Source organism: Neoarius graeffei, chromosome 14 (assembly GCF_027579695.1).
Source record: "Neoarius graeffei isolate fNeoGra1 chromosome 14, fNeoGra1.pri, whole genome shotgun sequence".
Taxonomy (NCBI): Eukaryota; Metazoa; Chordata; class Actinopteri; order Siluriformes; family Ariidae; genus Neoarius; species Neoarius graeffei.
Window position 1 is genome coordinate 37,308,900 of NC_083582.1, and position 26,564 is coordinate 37,335,463.

The window sequence follows — 26,564 nt, forward strand, 5'->3', positions numbered from 1 at the left end:
TGGATGTAACACAATGCTATCATCTGTAAATGTATCCGTTCAACGCTCAGTACACAGTAGTAGTCAAAAGCTTGGATACGCCTTCTAATTCAGTGGTTTTTCTGTTGTTGTTTTTTTTTTTTTATTAAAATCCATTTCATTCATGTCTTAAAGTAATGATGGACGTCGTTTCTCTTTACTTAGCTGAGCGGTTCAGGATATAATATGGATTATTACAGTTGGGCTATTCAAATAGGGATCTCATCTCATCTCATTATCTCTAGCCGCTTTATCCTGTTCTACAGGGTCGCAGGCAAGCTGGAGCCTATCCCAGCTGACTACGGGCGAAAGGCGGGGTACACCCTGGACAAGTCGCCAGGTCATCACAGGGCTGACACATAGACACAGACAACCATTCACACTCACATTCACACCTACGCTCAATTTAGAGTCACCAGTTAACCTAACCTGCATGTCTTTGGACTGTGGGGGAAACCGGAGCACCCGGAGGAAACCCACGTGGACACGGGGAGAACATGCAAACTCCGCACAGAAAGGCCCTCGCCGGCCACGGGGCTCGAACCCGGACCTTCTTGCTGTGAGGCGACAGCGCTAACCACTACACCACCGTGCCACCCCTCAAATAGGGATATTTACTGTATTATTATTATTATTTACTATTTACTGTTTGGTCTCAAACGCATTAAGAAGGTAAGAAACTAGTCCACTAAATAGCTTTTGACGAGACACGCCTGTTAATTGAAAAGCATTCCAGGTGACTCCCTCATGAAGCTGGTTAAGATAATGCCCGTAGTGTGTAAAGCGTCATCAAGGTAAATGTTGGCTACTTTGAAGAATCTAAAAGATGAAACTTTTTTGTTTTTTTACCACATAATTCTATCTGTGTTCCAGATGTTATTTCATAGTTTTGATGTCTTCAGTGTCGTGTCCAAGCTTTTGACTGGTACTGTATACGTATCAGTTTTGAGATTCAGGTAGATGTGGTGTATAAATCATTTTTTTCAGAGACGTGCTGCCCTGTGCAGAGCGCATCAATATGTGAAAGTGCATTTCTTGTGCAGAAATATGGTGGAAATATGGTTTTATTTTGAAGCTCATTAAGGCAGTGTTTAAGTCAGGCTACCGGAGCGCACCACTGATACGAAACGAACAGTGCACGTCCTGTTACTAGTACGTTAATGAACTTTGTCTCAAGCGCAAGGTTGTCAGGTTCTGTTAAAATATCCGCATATTGCAGATACCGTAAATCAGAAAGGTGAACAAATACGGGAAGCTGGTTACGATTCAGCGGTCGCTGAAATCGCTAGGACTAGTGCAGAATCACTGTTTTATGGCTTAATTACTCGTTAACAAGATCGGAAATGAAACTGAAGTCGAGTATAAATAAACGTGATATATTAGCTGTACCGAAGTTCATTATAAAGTTAAAATAAAATGATGTAAACCGTACGTGCGTGCGCCGTATGTTGGACAGCAGCGGAGATACTGATTGAATTCTTATATAGCGAAGTCGCCCTGGTAAACAACATCCTGTTTTCTTCAGCATGTACAAGGGAAGCTAAGATGCATCAGAGAAAGCCATCTGTGTTATACAGATACAGATACACAGTTTATATATGTTTCATGTTCATGATAATTGTCCAGATAGATAGATAGATAGATAGATAGATAGATAGATAGATAGATAGATAGATAGATAGATAGATAGATAGATAGATATTTTATTTATCCCAAAAGAAATTAAGGCATCCAGTAGCTTATACCGTATGGCACATTAAGGCAGTGTTTAAGTCAGGCTACTGGAGCACACCGCTGACACAAAACAAACAGTGCATATACTATTACTAGTCATTTTTAAACTTGCTTTATTTCTTAATTAACGTGTTATTCAATTACGTTTTCGGTTTTAGTAACCTTATGGGTTGTTTTACAATCAGGGTACAAAGTTTGTGTCACAGGGGTCCGAAATTCAAATTGATTCAAACTGGTTCTTGTACCAGTTTTTAAGTGAAGGACAAGTTAAAGAACAGATCTCAGGTAATTTTTTGACACGTGTGTGTGTATGGTAGTTTTGTGTAATCTGCTATAAGATAAAGAAGATTAAGTGTCGCTTTAAGCAGGGCTGGGAGAAACAAATGAAGTGATTCTCGGAGAGGACTTTTTTTTTTGACAATTCAGAATCCACTACTTCCATAGTGCTTTTAAATATAAGGCTGTAAGCTTTGTGTTAGTTGTCTCTAATATTTATGTCCCAATATCTTGACCACATTTTAGGATGAAAATAATCATTTTAGATATGTTATTTTATATTGAAAAATTAGCTGTCTCGGAGAGGACATTTTTTTGACACAATTACAGACTAATTTGATCAAAATAGTCTGAAAACTTGCTGGCATTCAACATTAAAACTTAACTATGTTTCCAATGATATGGAACCAAATATTTGTTTTATGGTATAAAGAATGATTTAAGTGCATCCCTTTTGGAGCTACCTGTGGTCAAAAAAGCACTTTTTCTAAATGACACAAGTAATTTTGCTAAATATGACATATTGCCATACATTCACCAAAAATAACGTTATCACCAATTTTTTTTTGCATGGTAAATAGAGCTATCACAGGGCTACAATAAACAACCAAGCTTATTTAGTCAAGCCTTTTGATATTGAAGATAATAAGTGTTAAATGTGATTTTTAGCTTGTGCACCCTGATTGTAAAACAACCCTTATATCGTGACTCGTATTGGCAACTAATCGCAATTCAATATTATACTTATCGGCCTATTCGGTTTTTAGCCGTGTTGAATTTAGTTCGTTTGGTCCACGGCAGGCGTCGCTTATCCGCGCGATCTTCACGAGACTTGAAGAAACGTGAAGTGTCAGCCAGGTGTCAGTGCCGCCATTTTGAAAACTGTTTTCCAAACGAAATATTGCACAAAAACGAGTTTAAATGACGATTACTGCCTACTTTTTTCAAACTTTCCCGATTGCTGTCAAAACAAACAAAACTTCCGGCTTGATTACGTCAGCATTCGAAAGAGGGCGCACGCGTCTTTTGACAACGTTGGCAGATGTTGGTCACTTTGATTTCCGCTGTACGTTTTACTTCCGTCCTACGATGTCTCGCACAGGTCTCAACTAATCTCGTTTACGGCCATCGCTTTGACATATGGACCGATATATTACAGAGCGTATTTCAAACACTCATAACTTGCTACAGCAGCGACAAAATAGCGATCAAAAATGCATTCCGGTATTTAATAAAATGAGAAATGGAATTTTGATGATGATGATGAAATTTGCCTTCAGTTCCCCTTTAATGAACTGTCTCAAGAGCAAGGTTGCCAGGTTCTGTTAAAATATCTGCATATTGCAGATATCATAAATCAGAAAGTTGAACGAATACTGCAAGCTGGTTACAATTCAGCTGTCGCTGAAGTCTCTAGGATTAGTGTGTAGTCAGTGTTTTTTTTATGCTTAGTCAGTGCCTGTAGTCAGTGTTTTATGGCACACAAATGCAAGAAAAAAATGTAAGATAGATAGATAGATAGATAGATAGATAGATAGATAGATAGATAGATAGATAGATAGATAGATCTCACAGAAGATAATTGTGAGATGATCACAGATTCAAGGCAGTATGCATACTGGAAATGGTTCAGTAGGATGCTCTGGTAGAATAGAATATAAACAGGAATAGAAATGTTCTGTAGTTGTTCTATAGTTATAGCAATAGAAATTAACTATACAAATCCTTAAATACAGTATTAAATACCAGGGCTCGACATTAAGGACTGCCCGATTGCCCGGGGCAAGTGAAACATGCATTCGGGCAAGTGGGATGTGTCCCCGACATGCCTGACCGGGCAAGTTGGAATGAGCATATATTACAAACTGGTACCACAAAAATAAGGCGTTTTGATCCTTTATTTCAGTTCCTAAAAGCGTCCCTCACTATGTATCCGCCATTTATGTCTTGGCTGTTTTCTTAGTCTCAGTTTCATTTACTGCTTTGCAAGTTATTTTATATCCCCCCGCTGTTGTAGTATGGTACGCGTACTGTTTATAGACCCCTTGTGCATGACGTCTCGCATCACGTGATAATTACAGCTGGGGTCAAACAGACACCATCTTTCATGCAAGCAAGGCTTAATCTGTCTTCAACATGGTTCATTTTTGCACTGTTTTTGCTTGTTCAAACAGATAAATAGATAAAAGGCGTTACCGTCTCCCCGCTATCAAGAAAAACGTTAACAAATAGAAGCAAATGCTTCAAGAACAACGAGGAAATGAGTCGTTAAAGATTACGAAGAGAGGAGCTCAGCCTGAAAACTCCAGAGAAATTCACGATTGTATTTAAAATATATTTTACAAAAACAGAAAGTCGGAAGTGAGGATGTTAGAGTTTGCTTAAGAATCTCGGTATTTTTTTTTTTTCTGCTCGCATTCGAATTAGCGCCTTCATGAAAGTGTTTGATTTTCTTACAGGTGAAGCCACTTCCTTATTCGACACAGAAAACCCAGATTGGTTTCAAACAACTCAGGCATAAAAAACTCAACAAGGCACGACATACACGATAAATCCTGAAAGAACAGAACAGATTAAGAGCAGAGAGCGCTGGAGCTTTGTTTCTGTTGTCAGAGGAACACAGTCCTGTGCAAAATATTTATATATCGTTTTTTGTTATATCATCCACCTCTAGGTAAAAAAAAAAACGCACTGTGTCATGACAGACAGGCTGCACTGATTCAGTTACAGGTTGCCAGGTCTGTATAAAACACCCACAATCTACACACTAAACTATAATTTTAAACTCAAACATTATCCTGTCTGTCATGACGCAGAGCGGGTTTTTTTTATTTATTTATTTAAACCTAGAGGTGGATGATATAACAAAAAAAACGATATATAAATATTCTCAAACACAGAATTGTTCAAAAGTCTTGGCACCCTATTGTTTTTATATAACAAACTTTGTTATAGAGTTCTATTTTATGATTTCTACATTATTGAGTAATGAACCTACAGCCTGAGAGAGAGTTCTACACAAACACACTGAACTTTACGACAGCTGCGTGCATGTGAAATGGAAATAAATCGACTAAGGCAGGAAAAACTATTTTGGATAAAATTGTTATTGTCCGTTACAAGTAAAAGTAAAAAGTAACCAAACTTAATAATCAACTTAATCAATAACCAAACTTCAACTCAGTGCGTGATCTTCATTTTATGTTGCAATTCACAACTATTCTATGGTTTTCCTAAAAAAAAATACTCGCAAAATAGGGGACAAGTGATAATATTGGGGAGAAAGTGGAAATTAACCCCCACTTGCTCCCCCATGGCAAGTGGGTTTAAAAGTTAAGGTCGAATACCCGTGAATAAATAATAGAATTTTTTTTTTTTTTTTACAAAAGCCAGAATTTTGTTTTAATTAAATAAAGCTCAAGATCCACCAATGCAAAATGAGCTGATTTACATCTGTCATGCTGAACACCAGAGAGTTTTTAGTTCCACTAGCAGATCGTTGAAAAGCCTTTGTTCTGTATTGGGTCTTGTTTCCAAGCTGTGTTTATTTAGTGGTGAAGTAGTTTCCACTGTTTGTGTTTTGTTTTTTTTTTCATTCACATATCCTGCTAGCCTTGATAGCTCTTTTGGAAAATAAATGCGTGTGATTGTTGCGAGCAGATGGCTAAGCAGACACGTGTGGGCCATGGCTGGCTGTCGAGTTCAACTGCATGACTGAAGCCGGCACCTGGGATCTGACTGCGGACTCAACGTCCAACACGCCCACCTCCTGCACTCCTGTGCTCAGAAACCAAAAAGCTAGATTGTGAAACATTTCAGCGCATCTACTTTTTTTCCCAGCGAATTAGAGCTCCATGTACATTACAGCCTACATAGTTCAGATCTATAGGATGCTTCATATGGAGGCTATAATGTTTAGCATCAGCATTTTGGTTGCACTTCACTTCATCATAGTTCAGTTGAGCGTTGCTAGTCATGTGCAGTATAAGTAAGGCAGTTGAACTTCACACGATCAGTGCCTGGTCAATGATGTGTTCACCGAAGGAACTCGATGCCTGTCTGATGAATTAACCCTTGCTAATCCTCTTTCCTCATCGTCATGTAGGCGAAAGCAGAAACAAAGGCATTGGTGTCCAAACCTAAGAGCAGCACCTGCAAAAAAGTGTTAGCCGAGGAGAAGAGCAAGGAGGAGTCAGGGGAGGAGTGCCGCGCTGAAGAGCAGGCCTTCCTAGTGGCGCTCTACAAGTACATGAAAGAGAGGAAGACCCCTATTGAGCGAATACCATATCTAGGGTTCAAGCAGAGTAAGTTGTAATTCCTGCTCTCTCTCTGTCTCTCTCTCCCTCTCTCACACTTTTCTCGAAGGGTCCTTCTGTATAAGGTTTCAATCAACAGTTTATAAAATATCCTTACACATGCAAAGTGACGCCAAGTTTTTTTTTTTTTTTTCATATGGTCCAGACAGATGGCTCTCGATAGCCTGTTGCTATTATGAGTGAAAAGGTCACACTGTAATTAACTTTTTAATAAATAATCAGCTGGAGTGAACAAATCATAAATTCATTAGCTAGCCCTTAGGGCTGTCGTCTGCAGAAAACCAGGTTAACATGTGACAGCTAAAGTAATCTAATGACATACGTATGGCATGCGAGTTCGTGCACTAATACATGGTAAGGCAAATAAACGAATATGTGTTTATTTTTATTTAAAAAGCACGCCATGTTTTCATCCTCGAGAAATAAGTTAGCAAAGCATTTACCAGCATTTTGGCTATGAGACTGGCCCTGTGTCCGAAATCGCTCACTCGTTCACTACTCCCTACTCCCTATATAGGGAATTACTATATAGTGAGCTCATTGGTAAAATGGGAAAAAAAAAACGCTTTCGGACACTAGTCCATCACGCTGGTCTTTACGTCATTGCTGTCGCACAGTTAAAACGTGCCAGATCAGTCGGCTGGTGGGTTTTCAAAATAATAAACACATGCATGTATTATTGTGATAAATCTAGATTATCTCATCTCATCTTATCTCATTATCTGTAGCCGCTTTATCCTTCTACAGGATCGCAGGCAAGCTGGAGCCTATCCCAGCTGACTACGGGCGAAAGGCGGGGTACACCCTGGACAAGTCGCCAGGTCATCACAGGGCTGACACATAGACACAGACAACCATTCACACCTACTGTACGGTCAATTTAGAGTCACCAGTTAACCTAACCTGCATGTCTTTGGACTGTGGGGGAAACCGGAGCACCCGGAGGAAACCCACGCGGACACGGGGAGAACATGCAAACTCCGCACAGAAAGGCCCTCGCCGGCCACAGGGCTCGAACCCGGACCTTCTTGCTGTGAGGCGACAGCGCTAACCACTACACCACCGTGCCACCCAAATCTATATTATACCGAGCGCATTTCCTACATTAATCAATACAAAGTACCTGCAGCTTTCAGTTTTTTAAAATCAAGGCTGAATACTTTCTTCTTCTTTGTCACTGCGTTTTATTAAATCAAATTTGAGACTTTTAATCAGGGCTTTGAACCGGTTCAAGGAACGAAAACGAAAACCGGGAACTTTTTCTATTTCACATGGAACAGAAACGAAACCAGAAACTTTATTATTTTTTATGTTCTGGAACAGAAACGCTTATTAAAAATAATGGTAACCGGTTAATACCGGTTTTTATTTCGTTCCTCAAAGTTTCCATAGCCTACAAATAAAAGTCATTCTTCTCCTGCGCAAGTTTCTATGACCCGCTGGGGTTCACTTCCTGTGTGACGTTCGCTGACTGAATGGAGAGAGCGGGAGGGTGGACTACTATCACGTCTCCACATCTTAAATAAGAGGTAAATATTGCAGTCTATCGTTATTCAAAAACGTCAATTTCAAACACAATATCAATATATTTGTCCACGTTAATGAGAGGCTCGCGAACATTAAATGACGTTAACCTCTGTTAGCCTATCAATGCATACAGGGCTTTCCACTAAGGCTCATACTAGCCAGCCATGACAAACAAGTAGCCAGCCGGGGGTGGGTGTTAAACACAAAATAAACTCCGCCTAGTGCGCGCGCACTACTGCCTCCGCCGAGTGCACGCACGCGCACACCGCATGTCGGGGCCGCGGATCAACGAAGTCGGCGGGGAATTTGTGGTTATTATCGGTACAAACAGCGCGAATCACAACTTAAATGCGTGCGGTTCAGTTTGACATTATTGTCAGTCCGTTAGATAAACATTTAATTTTATTAAAATCGAAAATTAATATTTAGAGCCTGTGGGCTACAAAAATAATAGTCATTAAAGTAGCCGGCTGGACTTAATTGTGTGCCGGCTGTATGGCCGGCAGCCGGCGCTTGTGGAAAGCCCTGTATAGGGCCTGACTAGCCTTTGGTAACACACTAAACGAATTATCTTTCATTTTTGGCACTTTTTCTGTTTGTGTAGATGGGAAGACATACTGAGAATCCAAATCGCCAACATTTGAAATAATAATTGTTTTGAATTATTTCTTGTCTTATTTAATGAAGGTTGTAATAGAATTAGCCTACATTTGGCTTAAGCTGGATGAGACAGAGACATAATTTTATAGCCATTTGTTAAACAGCTGACAGGGAACGTAATTAACCATTCCGGGAACGAAATTTTTTTGTTCTAACCGGTTCGGGAACGTCTATTTAATGGTGGAACCCAAAACCGGAAACGTTAAAATTCCGTTTCTGTTCGGAACGAACCAATAGGAAAAAAATTCTGGTTCAAAGCCCTGCTTTTAATTTGATTTCTTTCAGCGTGACCGCAATGCATAGTGACCATCGTTGTACACTACTTTTCGTGATGCATTGTGGGATACTTTGAGTGCACTATATAGGGTGTAAATAATCCTCACTAAGGTTTCGGACACCACTACAAAATGGCGTCCTCACTATATAGCGCCCTGTATAGTGAGTAGGGAGCGATTTCGGACACAGGGTTAGTCTTCACATTACACATCAAAGAGTCAGGCTTTCTTATAGCAGGAGAGTTGGAGACCAGGTTTTTACACTTGACTTTATTTTGCTTGGTTTTGTCAGTGTTTCCACATACCTGCTGGAAAAATCGTCCGTCATTCGTGCATGCTAATTAATCCGGCTAAAAAAATGAGCAATGTGTTGAGTGTAGTGCAGCAGGCACTGTTCTGGCAGGAGGAGGCTAGTGCGTAAACCCAACATGTTTGTTAAAAACGGGTATTCATTACACATGCAGGTAATGTCAGAAAGGGATAATCCATCATTTGAAAATGAAAACATAAGCAGGGTCAGAACCAGGAAACACCAAAGCAAAGAACAAGGCTTGGAATTAACAGACAAAATGCATGATAAGGCACAATAGGGTATACATAAACAAACTAATCACAGGATTAACACAACACCTGGACGCATTCAGGAAACATACAGTAGCAGTGACAGGACCGAAACAAAGGCACGTGACATGACGTGAATATAAACGCTTGAGAAGCACTTGATGCACAGGGAAACGTGCTGCGTGACAAGAGGTGGAATTCAGTTGAAATAGGAACCATAGTTACAGCATCGACCTTGACGTACATTAAGTTTGAACAAGGTTCCATATCAAGTTAAATCTTTTGTGTTGCAAACGTCAATAAGAAAAAAGGTTTTATGTTTCCTTTTTCTGGATTTTGAACGTACTGTACTTCTCTGCTGGACGAATCTAATTAAAAACTACTGAATTGTCCTTTAACACGTTGAATTTATCTGTCCATTTTGTATCCATCCATCTTTTTACTCCTTTGTTTTGTTTTTGTTTCTTTGTTGCTTTTATTTCACCAATTTTCTCCCTAATTTAGTCATGGCCAAATCCCACACACTAGACAGATCTCCCCGAGCGCACAACAGCTTCCAACAAGGGAGAGCGAAGGCTAACACATGCTTCCTCCGAGGCATGTCATGCCAGTCGACTGCATCTTTCTCAAACTGCTGCTCATGCAACGTCAGGGCGGCGTAACACACTCAGAGGAAAGCACTATCCGCCCACTCCTGCATACTGAGCTCACCCCATCACAGGATTGGCTACTGTTACTGTAATTGATAGAAGGGAGAGAGAGTATGCCACCCCTCCCTCCCTCCCTCCCTCCCTGAGAGCATGGCCAATTTTGCTCTCTTATACCCTGTCCACACTAGGGATTTTGTACCGATACGAAACTACTTTCATACCGCAACACCTGTCCACACTAGCAACTATACCGGTACTGTAGCGGTATAACTGTATCGGTACGAAACCCACAAATGTATGGGTTTCGTACCGGTACAGTATCGGTACTGTAGCCCTTCGCTGTAGTGTGGACAGATGAAGCGGCTCTGTATCGATACAAATATAATGCGCAAGCACAATGAACCATTCCTACGTCTTCCGGGTTATTCATACAATACAATACGCCCGTGCTTTCCAGCTGTAAATAAAACATCAAAAAATGGCTCAAAACGACCGTGGAGCTACATGGAGCAAAGAAAGGGGGGAGAAAGGGAGAGGGGGAGGGAGGGAGGGGAAAGAGGGAGGAAGAAAGGAGGAAGGGGAAAAGGGAGGGGAAGAGAAGGGAAGAGGGAGAAAGTGAGGGGGGAGAAAGGGAGATTCGTTTTCTTTGTTTCTTTCTCAACTGCCTCGCGTGTTTTATACAATTCGACTGAATAAATGACCGCCAGAAATACAGACTGTACATTGACAACAAAAAGCACACACACGTTGTTTCATCCGCCATATTCTCGGAAGGAAGTTACTCGGTAACCACGGAAACATTTCGCGCACGCACATTTCAACTTCCGTGAAAGAAAACCGCAAACATTTCTCGCTAGTGTGGACAGATGCACTAAACTGTACCGGTATACTTTGTATCGATACAGTTATACCACTATCGTACCGGTATAAGTGTGAACACAGCATTAAGTTCCCGGGTACAGATGATACAGTGAACTAGCAATCTCCAGATGATAGAACAAACTAATTACCCCTTATCCTCAACTGTTGCTTTTCCTTAACATAAACAATCAGCATTAGATTCTTTCCTTAATTTAAATTAATTAGCACAGAGTAAACTCACCTATCGGGGGAAAAAGCGAGCGTAGACAACAAAGAAAAGTTTGTTCACACTTTCTCTGAAGGACATATGTATAATTACCCAGGAATACATTATAACATGTATTCAAGGCAGTATACACATTGTTTATGAAAAGGCTTTCCAGTTTATAGCCATGTTTGTAATGCAGCTATCGGGGCTTTTCAGCTGATGTCACAGATTTTTTTTTTCACACGAGCAAACAAAGAAACATAACCGCGACAGTTAATAATGAAACACGAGACGATTGCAGTCAGTGCAATCTCTCTGAAACGATTACAGATTTATTTTATACCAGCAGATTGCATTACATCCAAAAGCTGAAACATGCAGGCATCACAGATCCATATAATTTACCCACAAATGTATGTATTTATTATTTATTCTGCACACTGCTTTGGGTGTGTGGGTGTGTGCACTCATTGCTCACTTGTGTGTGTGTGTTTTTACTACTTCAAATGGATTAAATGCAGAGGGGGAATTTCACTGTGCTTGAGTTCACATGTGACAAAAATAAAGGCTTCTTCTTCTTAATTTACCCACGAATGTATTTATTCTACTTGAAAAGCATTCGGCAAACCAGCGACCGGATTTAGGACACTATGACATCCTGAACTATTTAGTATTTGGGATTTCTAAATACACCAAAGATGCTAAAGGCAGATAAAAGTACAGATGCCTACCAATATTTCGAGGCAGGTGTTGTGCATGTGGTAAATTCCTGATTAAAAAAAAATACCTTATTATGACAAAGGTAAGCTCAAATGTGGACTTCTAACAGTAAGAAACAAGCCGGAGCCTAGATCTAGCATATTTTAAGGTGTTTGGCCTCGCCAACATTATCAGTACATACCAAACATGCTGCTAGTCTCGCCAAGCATTAGGTCTAATAAAATATATCGCCTCCAAAGTTCACATCCACATCTCCATTTTAACGTTCATACGTTTGCCATTTGGCATGTTTTTTGTAGTGTAGTGGAGCTGCTAAGTATGACATGCTTACCAAAGTTCTGTCCATGTTACACCAACTTACAGACTTGTTGAATGTTAACTTGAGTATGCTGAGGCTAGATCCAGATCCATGCGGTTTTTATAACTGAATGGCCTTGAGCTAGGAAAGGTGTTAGGAGAAATAATAAGTGCACAAAGCTTTCACACTAACCTAATATAAAATGTTCTCCACACACAGGAAAATACTTTGTTGGTATCCAGTCTTACAACTTAACTGCAGCTCGCCATTGTTCTTGTCTTTCTGGGTTCGCCAGGAAGTGGTGAAAAGTTAAACCAGGTTTATCTCCATGTCTGTTATTACATCCAAAAGCACTACAGGTCTTTGGCATTGTTCTTTTAGATGGAACTTCTACAAGTTTATCTGTAGAAATTGGGCTTAAAGTCACTCGCGTACACTTGTGCCGCTACTGTACTGGTTGTTGTCAAACACAAAGCTTGCCCGTAACATGGCCGCGTAAACAAATCCACAGTTACAATGACGCCATGTGAAAGGCCCCTATAAATTGTTATATAAGTAGGCATATCAGGTAAAATTCAAATTCAATCCAATTGCTTGAAACTGCTCTCACTGAATTCAGAATTGAATGCAGAACAACGCACTTTTTACAGAATTAAAATATGTTTATCTGTTATTGAGATATTACAAATGAAAGCTCGAAAACGGCTTAATTTTTAGAAAACTGCCGTAATATTCTGTATGAGGATCACATGGTCCAAAATGGGCCTCATTAACCAATGAGATCAAATGTTTCTTTCTAAAGGACTTTTTTATTTTTCAAGATATTTTCATGGAAATTGGCAGGAACATAGATGGATGTATACTGAATACAAAGTTTGAAAAATTAGTAAAAAACAATTCTGCAAATTAGTATTTAATGAGTATTAATTATGCTAATTAGGTTAAAAAAAACCAAACGTTAAATCGGTACACTCTCTTCTTCCAAGTTTCACCAAATGGCTTTATTTGTGCAATATATAGCTGATCTTAGCTCTCATTTATACATCACAAAGAAGGAGAAATCCATGTTAATTATAAAATATTTATAAATAAGCATTGAACGTCATTCACATCTACCATTCTCTATCAAAATAAAGTTATAAAAGAATATTTCTAATACCCTGTTTGTGCTCTGCAGGCCTTTGTATTTCTAAATATGGCCTACTAGTGTTTACATGAAAGAATAAAAATGATTATTTCAATTAATATTCACAGATTTCAAGGCAAACCTCGAAAAAACTGTGAGAGCCACATCCAATAAACAATTCCAGTTAACTGAACTGAACTTGACACTCGTGTTTCTGACTTCTGGTTTTTGAACATCTCATTCCGACCACTAAGATCTCAGTATTTTTCATCAAAACAACTCCAGTTCTATTCTAAAATAGTTATTTATTTAGATGAATCAGTTTGATTTGGAAAAATAAGTAGGTAAAGCTACGAAAACTCACTTCAAAGTCTCCCATGAATCATAACATCAAAACTAGCTGATGGAAAATTTTGCTGAATACTTCATCAGAAACAGTGAAAGCCAGAGAACATTCCTGTAAAAGTTATCTGATTGATATTCACGAGTAATCCAGTTGGAAATCGATCAGAAGAGAGAGCCACATCCAATTTCCCGTGACTCAGAAAGCACCGGCAGTTTCCTGACGTCCCGCGAGCAGAGAGTGAACTCTGTTATACCAACTTCAACCTGCCGTTACTCCCAAAGCACTGAACAGATCTTAACGAGATACGTTTCTTAGGAAAGCAGAAATTATAAGCTTTTTAATGATGGTATTCACGATAAAAAATATTCAAGAGTTAAGCAATGACAGATTTGGAAACTTAGATGAGCGTCTGCATGCACAATTTTCACAGCACAGCCAGCGAGCGTCTGATACGCCTAATATAAGTGGTGTCTAGAACTCTTCAATATCAGTCACTAATACCGAGGTGAGTATAGATTATAAACAGATGTATTATTATAATAGTTTATAAGTTGTTTTTGTGAGTGCGAGATGTAAACATTTAATCAGTGGCATTTGTAATGGTTTATATTGCTAAGATAGAGATGAGCACTAAATTTACAAAATCGCACATAAAGTTTTGAACTGTGAGGAAACATTTTGTAGTAAACGCAAAATAAAATTGTCTCATAATGCATTATGCTCAGCGGGACTGGGTTTCTTTGGTGTTAGTGATATAATGTGTTATGATCACTGCTATAAAGTGTAATGCATTTCATAAATAAGTATAACATGACATGAATGAATTCATAGTTCATTATAAACATAACTGATATTGAAAGTTTTTTTTTTTAGTTTGCATATTTATAGTCATTTGTATGCCAGTTTCATAAGCCTGTATTAACAAAAAAATGTTTTAAATACGTAGATTTAAAGAGGACATATTATGAAAAACTCACTTTTTCAGTGCTTGTACACACACATTTGGGTATCTGGAGCCTAACAACCTACAAACTCTGAAATAAGACAGGAAACACGAGCTTCAACAAGCTGTTCAGATTTTACTCCCCTTTCTATGTCACAAGAGGAGCTCATTAACCCCTTCAGTGCCCTTGGATGAGTCACGCACGTCATGAAATCTTTTACCGCTGTGCCTTATGACGTACGCTACTCGTCATAAACACCTCCTTTTATGTACCTTACATGGCACATTACTTTTACTTCGCAGTGGTACATTACCGCGAGTTGGCCTAGTGGTTAGCGTGTCCGCCTCTCGATCGCGAGTTCTATTCACGGTCGGGTCGTACCAAAGACCATCATAAAAATGGTACCCAGTTACTTGGAATACATGGACCCTTGGTGTACATTGTGTTTTCAAGTACTAGTAATTCATGTTTATGGACAGGTTCTCATTGACAAGACCCGTTGTCTTGGTTTTTTTTGGATGTTTCTGAAGTTGTTTTTGATTACTAAAGTTATTTTTACTCTACAACAGTGTTTTTTTGTGATTTTTCTATACAAATATTAAAAATATAAAGTTCTGAACAAGTTAGAGAAAGATTATCAAAATATCCCAATTTTGACCTATTTTTGTCCTATATGCCCGGCACATTACAATTAATTATGGGTGGCAGCCAAGGGGTTAAAGTGCATATCCTGGACCAAATTCGTTTTTTTTTTATATGAAAGTATGTCCCTTTACACACTCATCCAGAAGGGTAATTTTGCACAAGGCCATCTGTCTACAGCAGAAAAAAATAAAATGTGACGAGTCATGGAATCCACGGACACATGTCGGCCGAAACGAATCCGAGAAAATCGCAAAAGAAGCATTTTTTTTTTCGAAAAAAAATGCTTCTTTTGCGATTTTCTCGGATTCGTTTCGGCCGACATGTGTCCGTGGATGCCATGACTTGTCACAAATAACAAAATGCGTCTGGAAAAATCCCAAGGGAGTCTGGAGCCAGATTCGTGACGTTACCTGCGGAAGCGCCAGCAGGCTGCGCGAGCTTTGCACGGTTTCAGTGCACAGCCTGTGTAGACAAAGTTTAGCAGCTAGCGATTTTGCATTGAAATATGGAATTGTCACCTGAGCGCAATGTTACTTCACCTTTGGATGAAGAATGTAATGTTGCTACACCCTCCTACGATACATCTGTTAACCATTTTAATAATTACCCGATAACGTTGAAGAAATTTGCAGAAAACCACCAGGTCGTTTTCTCATAAACAAACCAGCGCTGACGTAGGATTCAGAGGGAGGCGTCCCGCACGCGACGTCACGAAAATCAATGTTTGCCGGGAAATCCAGATGGCAAGTTTTTTCAGAGGCGGACCAGTTCGCCTCAAATGGCTCGATTTCAACTGAATATTTCTGGTATTGCGCAAGGTAAAAAAAAAATTGCACAAAATGCAGAATGTGACAGATATTTGACCGAAGTTTAATATAAAATAGGAGAATTACATTGATCTTGCTCCTGAATTTACCCGTGATATGCACTTTAAGATTATGCCACCCCTTCATCTGAGGATCTGCAATCATAGCTTGAGAACTGCCTTTGTGAATGAATATTCATGAGGAAAAGTGCTACCTGATTGGCCAGCCGAAGAAGGGGTGGGATAAGCAGTGACTCATTATTATTGAAAGGACCACGCACAAAAATCAGCCGTTTGGAACAGGGCTGTTTAAACAGGGTGAGAAGAGAGCTGTGGTGTTTTATCTTTGTGGCATTTTGACCAAAGCATGTCACAGACATTTCATTAAGACCTCAAGGAACTGTGTCAACTTGCGGAAAAGGAGTATCATATGCCACCTTTAATATCAAATCTGATCATTTTATAAATGAGGCTTTAATCCTGAGAAAGACACTAGACTCATCCATCCACTTTGGAACAAATGCCATGCAGTATTCCCTGAGACATTCCGTCCCTCGCCGGAGACCGCGCGTTATCCTTTTGAAGAAACAGAAAAGTTGTGATCGACTAAGCCGTGTTGAAAAGTCGGTCGGTGTAACTCAAGAAAACGCAGAGACGATTAGTGTTAGTCAGCTGTGCCCTTTCTAATTTGCTGCCTGCAGCTCCCTGATCAGCACACCTGACATGAATAAGCAAGTAGTTCGGCGTCGGATCCAAGCCCTAAACAGCGCACAAACACACCCTTTGCTATCTAAATGCTGAAAGTGAAAATGCTAATATTCTTCTTCAATATCCCTCTTGATTTTAGCGCAGTCATCAGTGTCACAGTGCTCCAGTCCATGAATATGTATAAGTGAGTACGCCGTGTGCCCCGAATCGACAAGCAGTTTATGTCGTACCTGTAGAAGGGCTTGGCTTTCGAAAGAGAAAATGCCCATTTTCCTCTCCTGCACAAAGACAATATTCTCCTCCGGTTAATGTGTGTGCTGTGAATAGTCATCACTAAGCCATTCATAGTGTGCCAGGCTGTCACGTATTATTTCAGCTGATTGTTAACATTGCTGAATCAGAAGCCAATGACACAAATCCCTATTTGTTTGTTTGTTTGTTTGTTTGTTTTTTCTCCTTACAAACATCTTGTCTCTGGGGCTCGGAGAACACAGCCGCCTGAATAGAACACCTAAAATAGCCCCAGTTTGTTTTCCTCCACTCGGTACACGGATGTCGGCTACCTCCCTCCTCGCAGCCTCTGAAACCAGCTCAAGAATAAGATGTTCTCTTTTTTATCTTGTACAAGACAGAAAAAAAAAAAGCAGTCGAATGAATCACATCTCAAATGGGGATTGGTTCAATTGCAGAGAGCAGAGAACATGCAGTGTTTGAAGATGTATTAGTGTTCTGTACTCTAGAAAGTATTGGCTATCACTCCTGAGCCAATATTAGCATTTATAATTAGATTTTCTTTTTGCCTGGAAGGAACACAAATAAGCAAACACGGCACATAAACAGTGTGCCGTTCGAAACATTAATTGTAGTCGTAGAGCTCCAGGACTGAAATTAGATCTTCAGTTAAGATATTATAGGGGATTTATACAGAATTCATTTGAAATGTTAATATGAGAACTGCCAAGAGCTAATCTTAGTAAGGAATCTAATGGGGACGAATCTAATACAAGGACATACTAAATCAATCCGCATAAGTCAAACTCATACGTACGGACTGGACTGCAAGGTACAGTGTGATATATGATTGTTTTATTGCATTATCATTTCTATAGTAACAACAAATACATCGGGATTTCTATATACCGTAATCTAAGATTTACAATAATAAATACGTATCTTTCTGTAAAGAGACATTTATTTAACATTCAACATTTACAGAAGGAGTCTTTGTCACAGTCAGTATTTTCCCCATCGTGGAAATGTTTTCAGGACGGAGGATTATGTGGTTTCTTGGTAACATGATAAGCTGTGGGTTTTTTTCCTTCTCTTTATTAAATTAAAGAGACAGATGACTGAACAACTGTTTTTATTCTCTCCACATTCACTGGATATGAGCAATCGTGCGCTCTGATTGGCTACTCTGCTACTAGGCTATCAGCTCATGTACCGTGAGTAGAGAAAAACAAAATGGCCGAACGTTTTGCTGAACAAACCGAGGATGAAATAAAAACTCTACTCAAAAACAAAACCCCAGAAAATTATATATATATATATATACTACCGTTCAAAAGTTTGGGGTCACTTTGAAATGTCCTTATTTTTGAAAGAAAAGCACTGTTCTTTTCAATGCAGATCACTTTAAACTAATCAGAAATACACTCTATACATTGCTAATGTGGTAAATGACTATTCTAGCTGCAAATGTCTGGTTTTTGGTGCAATATCTCCATAGGTGTATAGAGGCCCATTTCCAGCAACTCTCACTCCAGTGTTCTAATGGTACAATGTGTTTGCTCATTGCCTCAGAAGGCTAATGGATGATTAGAAAACCCTTGTACAATCATGTTAGCACAGCTGAAAACAGTTGAGCTCTTTAGAGAAGTTATAAAATGCCGCTTTTCCACTACCAACGCGGCTGAGTTGGGCTGAGTCGAGCTGAGCGGGGCTGTTGGAGTTGCATTTCGACTACAACCGCGCTGAACCGTGCTGGCTGGAAGTGGGTGGACACATTGGGTGGAGTTAGCGAAAGTGGGTGGACGTCACGTGATGTCGTTAGGCGGCGCAAACAGTGACATCAGTGACCTTTTAAGCGGTAGTCTCACGACCCGGATAGTAAACAATAAACATGGAGGACATGGAGTCGTTAGTGTTGCTGGTCTTGGTGCTGTGGCTTGTTGTCACTGACAACGCCAACAGATACTGGCAAGAGCGTATAGATGAGGCGAGGCGCATAAGGCTTCAGAAATTCTCGTAATTCGTAATTCTTCTTCTTCCGGGTTTACGGTGTTTACAGATCCCAGCGTGCTCGCGGGGCGTGTGAGGACACTCCTCCTCACCAATCAGTGCACAGGGGAGTGCCTCCTCACGCCCCTCACCCCACTCGGCTCGGTTTGGCTCGCTTCAGCCCCACTCCAAAACCGTGCGAGTTTTGGGTGCTGAGTAGGGCTGAAGCGAGCTGAGTCGTGCTGCTCTGAGGTAGTCGAAACGCGAGCCGTGTCGGGCTGAAGTGAGCTGAAAAAGGGTAGTGGAAAAGGGCCAAAACTGACCTTCCTTTGAGCAGATTGATTTTCTGGAGCATCACATTTGTGGGCTCGATTAAATGCTCAAAATGGCCAGAAAAATGTCTTGACTATATTTTCTATTCATTTTACAACTTATGGTGGGAAATAAAAGTGTGACTTTTCATGGAAAACACAAAATTGTCTGGATGACCCCACACTTTTGAACGGTAGTGTGTATATATATATATATATATATATATATATATATATATATATATATATATATATATATGGAATGAAAGTATTTGATGGTAAGAGCATATCTTTTTATTTTTCAAGAATTATTATTATTATTATTATTATTATTATTATAGCATTTTTCACAAATTGCTCCTGTCATTTTGCCGGTTTGTTTACATTCTAAGCGGAAATTATTTTGTCGGACGCTTTGTATCAATGTTTTTATTTATCAAATTTGCTAAAAATAAAAATGCTCTCTTTCTCAAAATCCAGTGAACGTGGATAGAATAAAACAGTTATTCCATTCAATCTCGTCGTACACGGCTTATAGCCGACTCGGTGCTACGCGCCTCGTCAGCTATCAGCTCATGTACGGCAAGATTGAGTGGAATAACTGTTCATAGCTGCTACGTATAATGTAAGCGATAACAGGAATTAACTTGTTTCACAACATTAGATATAACTACAGACTGATAAACGTTTCTCAACAAATAAAATATCATTGGCAAGTTGTGCTGTAAAGCATAAAACACTTCAGGGCACGCTGCTATAAGAAAATAATCCATTTTAGAGCGGTAAATGTGTTGCCTCATCGTGTTGCCCTGCATCACACCATCCAGTCGTTGATTATTGCCCTATAACAACACCGTCGAGTGGTTTATACCTTACATTATGTTGAAGGAGAGAAAGATACTTGCAATAAATTATAAAATGTTATAAACTCGATTACATGGATTAAACTGGTGTAACGTTTTAAACTTTTGGTATTATATACACTACCATTCAAAAGTTTGGGGTCACCCAGACAATGTTGTGTTTTCCATGAAAAGTCACACTTTTATTTCCCACCATAAGTTGTAAAATGAATAGAAAATATAGTCAAGACATTTTTCTGGCCATTTTGAGCATTTAATCGACCCCACAAATGTGATGCTCCAGAAACTCAATCTGCTCAAAGGAAGGTCAGTTTTATAGCTTCTCTAAAGAGCTCAACTGTTTTCAGCTGTGCTAACATGATTGTACAAGGGTTTTCTAATCATCCATTAGCCTTCTGAGGCAATGAGCAAACACATTGTACCATTAGAACACTGGAGTGAGAGTTGCTGGAAATGGGCCTCTATACACCTATGGAGATATTGCACCAAAAACCAGACATTTGCAGCTAGAATAGTCATTTACCACATTAGCAATGTATAGAGTGGATTTCTGATTAGTTTAAAGTGATCTTCATTGAAAAGAACCGTGCTTTTCTTTCAAAAATAAGGAAATTTCAAAGTGACCCCAAACTTTTGAACGGTAGTGTATATTTTTTATAATGGTGCAATGTTCCACATATACCAATAATACCTACATTTATATAAACACAAGCTTTATCTCGCATGTTCAGATCAAATATTAAAGAGCTCACACAGCCTTTACAAGCGCGCGTGTGTGTATGTGTGAGAGAGAGACAGAGAGAGTGATATTGTTGATGCATAAAAGCCTCAGTTCTCAATGCTCTAAGCTGCGGGCTTGTCATTCACAGGGCTAAAAAAGAACAGGCGGCGTAATCCTGCAGTCCATCTGAAATAGCTACCAGGGAGGAGGTGAAAATCAATAATGCCAGATATGGGCATAGGAGGACGCTGCTTTGACGAACGGAATGGGCTTTTGTGTGAGTGTGTGTGTGAGAGAGTGTGTTTTGATTGAATCCTGATTGATTAATCTTCCCAGCAGCAATAGTCTCGCTAATTTGTGCTCGACTTCATTTGTACGAGTGCTGTGCGTTTACTTAGTTTCATCTGTTCCCTGTTTTCCTGAGAGGCCCCTGCTTAGGATTCTCAAGGAAAAAAAAAGATGTAATAACAGAGGATGGATCGCCGACGAATGCTTTGAGTAATGTTTCCATCCTTATAGCGCTTGATGGGAAGAGTGTGTTACTGTGGCTCTTTCTTCTCCTGTGGTATTGATCCTTGTTCTTATTGTCCTTCTCACAGTAAACCTTTGGACGATGTTTCAAGCTGCTCAGAAGCTGGGAGGATACGAGCTGGTAAGTGTGTGCACCATCCGCTCGGAGGTTTATAGCCCCCCTGGTAGCAGCATTTCAGCAGGAGGATTTTGCAAATTTCTCAGCCTGCCACGAAACACGTGTTTTACTAAGTTTGAGCTGTGTCTCAGCTCCATGTTTGGCCCAAATGACTCACTGAAGCCTCTCTTTAAAAAGATTGTACAAGTAAAAAAACATGTGTAACCCTTTTTGCCGGAGAGGAAATTGGTCAGGCCTGTTCGGTACACATATTGAGCCTCTTAAGGGGGTTATTATTCCAAGACCAGCAAACAGAGAATTTGTTTGGCAGCGCATCTAACATCCGCGCAGCAATAACGCGGCCAGAACATTTTACATTCAGTCAGAAATGGTTTCCGCAAGATTCCCAGAGATGCCGAGTGCCGTTTTTTTGTTTGTCGGCGCAGAGGAAAGACGAGCGAAAAGGCAGCCGAGTTGTTTGGACAAGGAGTGAACAGGAAGCCAGTCAAGGCCTCTTTTTTTCCTCTTTCTCTCGTTCTCGCTCTCTCAGGAGGCTTTTTATCTCGCTTATCAATACTACATGCTGCCTGGCTTTGAGGCACAGGAAACACGCTGCTTTGCATATGTTCCATAATGAAATTATTGTAAATTCTAGGAAGCTCTTGTTGGAGAGGCTGAAGGCTTCGTCTGTCTGAGCTGGAACACAACTCCATTAGTGTAATGAAGTGTCAATGCTGATGCCAATGCCCCATGCGTCAGAACTTGTCGAAGCTGTGCAGCCCGTCTAAAATGGTCAAAGAATATTAAAGGAGAACTGAAGGCAAATTTTTTATTATCAAAATTCTATTTATCTCATTTTAGTAAATGTCGGAATGCATTTTTGATCGCTATTTTGTCGCTGCTATAGCAAGTTATGAGTGTTTGAAATATGCTCTGTAATATATCAGTCCGTATGTCAAAGCGATGGCTGTAAACAAGATTCGTTGAGATGTGCGCGAGACATCGTAGGACGGAAGTAAAACGTACAGCGGAAATCAAAGCGACCAACATCTGCCAACGTTGTCAAAAGACGCGCGCGCCCTCTTTCGAATGCTGACGTAATCAAGCCGGAAGTTTTGTTTGTTTTGATAGCAATCAGGAAAGTTTGAAAAAAGTAGGCAGTAATCGTCATTTAAACTCGTTTTTGTGCAATACTTCGTTTGGAAAACAGTTTTCAAAATGGCGGCACTGACACCTGGCTGACACTTCACGTTTCAAAGTCTCACGCAAGTCTCGTGAAGATCGCGCGGATAAGCGACGCCTGCCGTGGACCAAACGAGCTAAATTCAACACGGCTAAAAACCGAACAGGCCGATAAGTATAATATTTAATTGCGATTAATTCCCAATACGAGTCACGATATAAGGTTACTAAAACCGAAATCGTAATTGAATAACACGTTAATTAAGAAATAAAGCAAGTTTAAAAATGACTTCAGTTCTCCTTTAAGCCTAGGATCTCTCCTGCTGTAATACTTGTTATCAGAGCAGCATGCTACCTATGTTTAAGTTATTCCATGAAATCGAGTCGTACATGAGCTGATAGTCGGCGAGGCGCGTAGCACCGAGCCGGCTATAAGCCATGTACAACGAGATTGAGCGGAATAACTGTTTTATTCTATCCACATTCACTGGATTTCGAGAAACGGAGCTTTTTTTTTTTGCAAATTTGATAAATGAAAACTTTATACAAAAAGTCAGACAAAATCATTTCCGTTTAGAATGTAAACAAACTGGCGAAATGACAGGAGCAATTTGTGAAAAATGCGATGATGATAATAATTCTTGAAAAATAAAAAAGATACTTTCTTGCCTTCAAATACTTTTATTCCATATTTTGTTGCTTTTTTTGTATTTGGGGGGGTTTTGTTCTTTTCATTTTTCTTCTTTAGGCTTTTTTTTTGTGGTTGGCAAACCAACTTAAAGATGCATTACTGCCACCGACTGGGCTGGAGTGTGGAACAGGAGATATTGGGGGGGAAACAAATTCTATTCTTTTAGCTATTTCTGTTTCTTTTAAATACTTCATACCAATTTTGGGGGTTTTGTTTTCGAATAAATTTTTATTTCATCCTCCATTGGTTCAGCAACACGCTCCGCCATTTTCTCTACTCACGGTATATGAGCTGATATCCTAGTAATAGAGTAGCCAATCAGAGTGCACGATTGCTCCTATCCAGTGAATGTGGACAGAATAAATGTCAGATATTCCATCATGGACAATAATGGCCAAGGGTGTACAAGTCTATACAGATGGCTAACTATGTAAAACGTTGTACTGTAGCATACATTTGTCGAATAGCTGGCCTTTGAGTTTCATGAGGTCTGTACTTCTGTACAGAAAGGTTCCCATTAGCAACTGGAAAACCTTTTGCATTCAGAACATACTGAAGGTCTCATGAATATCAGTACCATGTGCAGTCATTATGATAATCATGTTTGTGATGTTTGTTCAACTCAAGTTTGAGCTGCTGTCCAAAAGATAATGTGTCATTATGCTGTTAGACATAGATGACCTTGGAAAGCGATTTAATTACACGTGTCACCAGAAGTCATATCTGCCTGCGTTAAGGAGGTGACTGAAGTCCAATCAGTTCGTTTTGTCTCAGAGTTTTAGTCAGAAGTCAGGGAAATTGGCTTGAGTTGGACTTGGGAAGTAAACACTGATGTGCAAGAGCCTCCAATGTCAAAGGTGCTGTTCCTTCAGGCTTTTCTGGCGAGCAAACGACTGTTTATACAGTGTCTGGCAAAAGTATTCATCCCCCTTGGTGTTTGTCCTGTTTTGTCGCATTACAAGCTGGAATTAAAACGGATGTTTGGAGGTTAGCACCATTTGATTTACACAACACGCCTACCACTTTAAAGGTGCAAATTGTTGTTTTTTTGTGATGCAAACAATAATTAAGATGAAGAAAAACAGAAATCTGGAGTGTGCATAGGTATTCACCCCCTTTCGTATGAAACCCCTAAATAAGAGCTGCTCCAACCAATTCACTTCATAAGTCACATAATTAGTTGATTAAGATCCACCTGTGTGCAATCAAAGTGTCACATGATCTGTCACATGATGTCTGTATAAATCAACCTGTTCTGGAAGGACCCTGACTCTGCAACACTACTAAGCAAGCAACATGAAAACCAAGGAGCCTCCAAACAGGTCAGAGACAAAGCTGTGGAGAAGTATAGATCAGGGTTGGGTTATAAAAAAAAAAATATCCCAAACTTTGAATATTTCACGGAGCACCATTAAATCCATTATAGCAAAATGGAAAGAATATGGCAAGAACCTGACAAGAGAAGGCCACCCACTAAAACTCACAGACCGGGCAAGGAAGGCATTAATCAGAGATGCAACAAAGACACCAAAGAGAACAATGAAGGAGCTGCAAAGATCCACAGCGGACATGGGAGTATCTGTCCATAGGAGCACTTTAAGCCATACACTCCACAGAGTGGGGCTTTATGGAAGAGTGGCCAGAAAAAAGCCATTGCTTAAAGAAAAAAATTAGAAAACACGTTTGGAGTTTGCCCAAGAGCATGTGCCAGACTCCCCAAACACATGGAAGAAGATTCTCTGGTCAAATGAGACTAAAATTGATCTTTTTGGCCATCATGGGAAATGCCATGTGTGGCGCAAACCCAACACCCTGAGAACACCATTCCTCCAGTAAAGCATGGTGGTGGCAGCATCATGCTGTGGGGATGTTTTTCATCTGCAGGGACAGGAAAGCTGGTCAGGACTGAAGGAAAGATGGATGGCACTAAATACAGGGCAATTCTGGAGGAAAACCTGTTTGAGTCGGCCAGAGGTTTGAGACTGGGACGAAGGTTCACGTTCCAGCAGGACAATGACCCTAAACATACTGCTAAAGCTACACTGGAGTGATTTAAAGGGAAACATTTAAATGTTTTGGAATGGCCTAGTCAAAGCCCAGACCTCAATCCAATTGAGAATCTGTGGCATAACTTGACGATTGCTGTACATCAGGGCTTTTCAAAGTGTGGGGCGCGCCTCCCCTAGGGGGCGCCAGAGTTCTTCGGGGGGGGTGCAACGTGAGGAAAAATAAACCAGAATAAGTTACTATTGCGGACATTTAGCGAACTTCAGCTAGCCTTTGCCAGAGACAAAATGGATCGATTTTTAGTACCTAAAGCTACAGTGAGTGAGGAGACAGAGTCTGGGCCAAGCAAAAAAAGAAGGAAGCATGACCACGATTATTTAAAGTTTGGATTTTCATGGACTGGATCTGAAGATGCTCCACTGCCACAGTGTGTTGTCTGCCAAGAGGTGCTAGCTAACGATGCTATGAGATGTTTAAAATGTGTAAAACAAGATGTTTTTAAAAAAAGCACAGATGTTTAAAATGTGTAAAAAAAAAAAAGAAGTTTTAATAAAGCTCATATGTTTTAAATGTGTAAAAAAAAAGATGTTTTCAAAAAGCACAGATGTTTAAAATGTGTAAAAGAAAAAAATAAAAATTTGTACAACAACCATTTTTTTTTAAATACGAATGGAACATTAAGTATAGCAACAACAAAAATTGTAAGGGGGGCGCTGTTGTTTATTTGCTGTCTGAGGGGGGGGGGCTGACACTCCCACACTTTGAAAACCCCTGCTGTACATCAACGCAGCCCATCTAACTTGAAGGGGTTGGAGCAGTTTTGCCTTGAGGAATGGGCAAAAATCCCAGTGGCTAGATGTGCTAAGCCAGGGGTCGGGAACCTTTTTGGCTGACTGAGCCATAAATGCCCATTTTAAAAAAATAAAATTTCCGTGAGAGCCATACCATTAAAAAAATGAATACAATTAAATGTAGGCCTATGTATTTTTAAAAAGACCAAACAATTTTAGAGTGTACGAATGTATTATTTTTAATTACGTTTTTATATTGAAGCCAAGAAGGGGAAAAAAACCACTTCTCACCATTAATGAGACTTCTGGGACTGCATCGTTTTACTGATGGCTTTGTAATCTGGCTGATATGCGGTGAGGTTGAGCTTCATGCAGGCGTTGAGGCTTTCATCAGTTAGACGCGATCTTAGGTTGGTCTTGATGTGTTTTAGATGAGAGAAGGACTGCTCACATGTATACGTAGATCCGAACA

At 39.9% G+C, this 26,564-nt stretch overlaps 1 protein-coding gene across 1 annotated transcript in view; it reads left to right on the forward strand.

Annotated features, from left to right (window-relative positions):
* Positions 1-26,564, forward strand: part of arid5b (AT-rich interaction domain 5B) — a 176,041-nt gene that overhangs the window by 122,486 nt on the left and 26,991 nt on the right. The window contains exons 6-7 of the mRNA XM_060939591.1: positions 6,134-6,332; positions 21,393-21,445. Coding sequence (XP_060795574.1) covers positions 6,134-6,332; positions 21,393-21,445 — 252 coding nt within the window. The remainder of the gene's footprint in view (positions 1-6,133; positions 6,333-21,392; positions 21,446-26,564) is intronic.